The 4,145-nt window shown below is 43.4% G+C and overlaps 1 protein-coding gene across 1 annotated transcript; it reads left to right on the top strand.

Moving 5' to 3' along the window:
• Positions 1-2,421: 2,421 nt before the first annotated feature.
• LOC123282417 (testis-expressed protein 13A-like) lies at positions 2,422-3,492 on the top strand. Its single transcript, XM_044763239.1, has one exon. The coding sequence runs from the start codon at positions 2,422-2,424 to the stop codon at positions 3,490-3,492; it is 1,071 nt and encodes a 356-aa protein (XP_044619174.1).
• The last annotated feature ends 653 nt before the right edge of the window (positions 3,493-4,145 follow it).

Raw genomic sequence — 4,145 nt, 5'->3', positions numbered from 1 at the left:
GAGGGATGTGTACAGAACCATGGTGGCCTGGGACTTGCTGTCAAGTAAGCCACTGATTCCAGCAGAGGCAATAGCTGAGGATGAGAAGAATCTAGGAAGGAGGAAAGTAAGAATTGATCACGGTAGGAGATGTAGTTCATCCCGCTAACTTTCCCCTTATCAGTATCTGCTCAGGAAAAGAGGCCCACCAAAATCCTGGAGGAGCTGTTCCCTGAATATATATGGAGAAGTATACCTAAGAAGTGAAGTTTCTGATAAACACAGAAATGCATTGCTCAATTCCTCCATTAAGGCATGACTTGCTGCTAGGCTGTGGGGAGTGGGATCAGCATTCAGCTTCCGGCTGTCAGCTTCTCAGCTTCCGGCTGTCAGCTTCTCAGCTTCAGAGAGTTACCTCATCCGAGGTAGGTCAGTTCCAAGGCTACTCGCATTTAGTGACTGTGAGAAGTGGAGGTATAAAGGCCTGACTGTTTCAGCTTGTTGGGTGATGATTCTGATAGGCAATACTCACTCCCAAGTGCTAAGTTGGCTTGGCCAAGTGTTTGATGGGCCTGCATTGGGCTGCATTCGACTTCCCCCTCTGCTCAATCCTGCCCTTTCCTTTTGAAGATGTTGACCTATAATAAACATCTTGCACTCCCAACTCCATCTCAGCATCTACCTCACCCATGACAAGGGAGTAAAATTTTTATAGTTAAAAACTGGATTCATATGCAAATGTAAACAAGTTATTGTTCTTGTGTTTTCTTTTTCTCCAGGAGAGATTATGCTGGTAGGAAACATCTCTGTCCACTTTATATACAGGGCCTCATTGCTACAGGCAATTCCCCATTGTATTTATGTGACCACAGGATAAGCAATTTGTGTATCTCATATATGAAGAAAATCTATCAAGAACGAGAAAAATATTCATTCTTAATAATAGTAATAATAATGCTGAGGAGCTGTTGTCTGAGTTTTGAATTTTACTTGCAACAGGCTTATCTGAAAGCAAGTGTTCAAAATGACACTAGGAAATGGGCCTCTATAGTTTGAGGGTTATGTCTTACTGATCTTTGTATTTCCTTACCACTTAACACAATGCCTGGCTCTAAAAAGATAGTTAATAAATGTGTTTTTGTATTCTTTTGTGTGTGTGTGAGGAAGATTGGCCCTGAGCTAACATCTGTGCCAATCTTCCTCTATTTTATGTGGGATGCTGCCTCAGCATGGCCTGACGAGTGGTGCTAAGTCCACACCTGGGATCTGAACCTGCGAACCCTCGGCTGCCGAAGCAGAGAGTGCGAACGTAACCACTATGTCACAGGGCTGGCCCCTTAATAAACGTCTTTTTGACTATTAAATACAAGGTTCAAATTTTATTCTACATGAATGAAAATATAATGGGAAAATAAGAATTTGTACAGAGTGAGCAAGTTTACATAAACTATGAAATACATTAATCAAAAACAGTTATTGTGGGGGCTGGCCTGGTGACGCAGCGGCTAGGTTCCCATGCTCTGCTTCCACAGCCTGGGGTTCGCCAGTTCCGATCCCAGGAGTGGACATCGCCCCGCTTATCAAGCCATGCTGTGGCGGGCATCCCACATATAACGTAGAGAAGGATGGGCATGCATGTTAGCTCAGGGCCAATCTTCCTCAGTAAATAAAGAGGAGGATTGGTAGTGAATGTTAACTCGGGACTAATCTTCCTCAAAAAAAGTTATTGTGTTTCTGCTGTGTGTAACAGGTGCTAATGGTAAAAGAGTGCCCCTGCTCTCAAATATCTTATAAATTGGTTGCAGCATGATGAAACACAACATGCTTATCAAAGTAATATTGGCCATGTCAATTTAGTAAATATTAAGTATGTGTCTGTATTCACTATGAGATTGCGCAGCCTGAAATAAACAGATTGGTTTTGTTTTCTTTTGTTTTGTTATATAGTCTTTGTATTCACCTCCTTATTGTTAAATCCTCTGACTTTCTCAGGCTTACTTCTTTTTTTTTTAAGATTTTATTTTCTCCTTTTTCTCCCCAAAGTCTTCCGCGCCCGCCCCCCCCCCCCCCCCATAGTTACATATTTTTAGCTGTGGGTCCTTCTAGTTGTGGCATGTGGGACACTGCCTCAGCATGGCTTGGTGAGTGGCGCCATGTCGGCGCCCCGGATCCGAACTGGTGAAACCCTCGGGGAAACCCCGGCCGGGCGAAACCCCAGGCGGAGGAAGCCGAGCGCACGAACTTCTCCGCTCAGCCACGGGCCGACCCCCAGGCTTACTTCTAGCAGCTGTCTCTATTGACTGTTGGCTAATCCCTCACACCACTAGGGGGCATACAACTTGCCATAGAGAAATTGTGATACTAGAGAGGAGAGGTCAAGGGCCATATGCTGTTACTGCGTGCTTACTTAGGTAAAGCAGGCTAGGGGGTGCTTTACATAGAATGGCTGTAAATTTTAATGATCCAGACTGTGGCTTCTTTCAGAGAGAGGTTGTAGATTTCATAAATAAGCAGATACTTCGAGGTGGAGTTAGCCCGTACTTTTACAGGATGCAGATGTGTGAGTCCTGGGGTGAAATGGAAGAGAAGTTGCGGGACATCCTGACGGACTCAGCAATATCGAGAGCCATCAAGGAGGCTTGTGCTTGGGGCACCCTGGCCCTGGCAGTACGCTTCGCACGGAGGCAGAAGAGGGACGATAGAGAAAAGGTAAAAAAGCTCCAGGATCAGCTGGAGGAGCAGAAGGTGTTCTCTAATGCTTTGGTAGGGATGGTGAATAGACTCAGGGATAAGCAAAAAAGAGAAAAGGAGATTGCCCAGCTCCAACTTCAACAAAATCTCACGATCCTTCGTAGAGTAGAGGAAGAACGAAATTTACTCAGGAATGCGCTTCTTAGGGTGTTAAGGTCTCAGTTTCAGAAGCAGGAAAGAACAGAGGAATTGCAGAAGGGAAAGGAGACACAGACATTAGGCACGCTTGCTTTTGCTCCTGATGCAGTCAGTTACTGGACAAGGGAGGGGGCCACGCAGGGAGCAGGCCTGGGGACTGCTGCTACTCCTATGACTGCGGCTATAGGGGGAGAGGCAAAGGGGCAGAAAGTGATTTCCATATGGGGGAATGACCAGGAGGTACCTGTTTTTCCTTGCTCTGAGATCTTGGGGGCCTGGACCCAGGCTGGTCAACTGCTGCCCTTTAGTCTCTCTGAATCCTCTTACTCATTCCTACCGACGTATTCTCTCCCAGGAGCAGCAACAAAAGCTGCAGCCGTTCCTCTTGTGAAAAATTCCCTGACTAGCTGGAAGGGTAAGCATCTCCATACCAGGAAGTTCTTGCCAGAGAGGTTTAAGCAAGAGGCTGGCATCTGTCACTCTGCAAAAGATACCATCAGGCGCAAAGTAGGGGACTGGGACTGTGACCAGTGTTCTAGGATCAATTTCTCATGGCGAAAGATGTGTTTTAAATGTAAAAAGTCCCGGTACACAGAGGAAAGTGGAGGCTCTGCCCGCAATTAGAGGCCTCACAGAATTCTAACAAATTCATTTCCTGACGTTCTGTTCTGATTAGAAATGGAACAAGAACATGGTCTTGATTAGATATTATATAAAAATAGACAAGCAGAAAGGAATAAGATATAAAGATCATCTTTAACCTTGCCACTCAGAAACAGTTAACATTTTACCTATTTACTTCCAGCTCTGAGTATAACTACATATATGAGTTATAATAAATAGTTATATTAAATAATTTTCTTATGACGATAGAATCATTTTGAAAATTAAGTTTATTACTTGCTTAAAAATGTTCTTTGATTGATTTGATAAAATTTGGAAAATAGAGGAAAGAAGTACAAATAAGAGAATAAAAGTCACACAAACTGCCGTCACCCAGAAACAATCCTTAGAGCTCAATTTTGCTGGTCTCCTATTGTTGGGCAGACAGACATACACACATGCGAACACATATGGACATGCATGCAGAGACATGCTATTTTGATTTTTAAAATGAAAGAAAACTCTACATATATTTTGGGAATCTACTTTAAAAATTATATTCATTTAAATTTGGAAAATTCAGGGACACATATGTGGATACATAAAATGCTAATCCAACCACCTGGAGAAAATATCTTCCAGTATTTCATATATTTTAAACCCTTTTTAGCTGT

Source organism: Equus asinus, chromosome X (assembly GCF_041296235.1).
Source record: "Equus asinus isolate D_3611 breed Donkey chromosome X, EquAss-T2T_v2, whole genome shotgun sequence".
Lineage (NCBI taxonomy): Eukaryota > Metazoa > Chordata > Mammalia > Perissodactyla > Equidae > Equus > Equus asinus.
The sequence above is the reverse complement of the archived record's forward strand: the minus strand, read 5'-3'. Positions and strand labels throughout refer to the sequence as shown.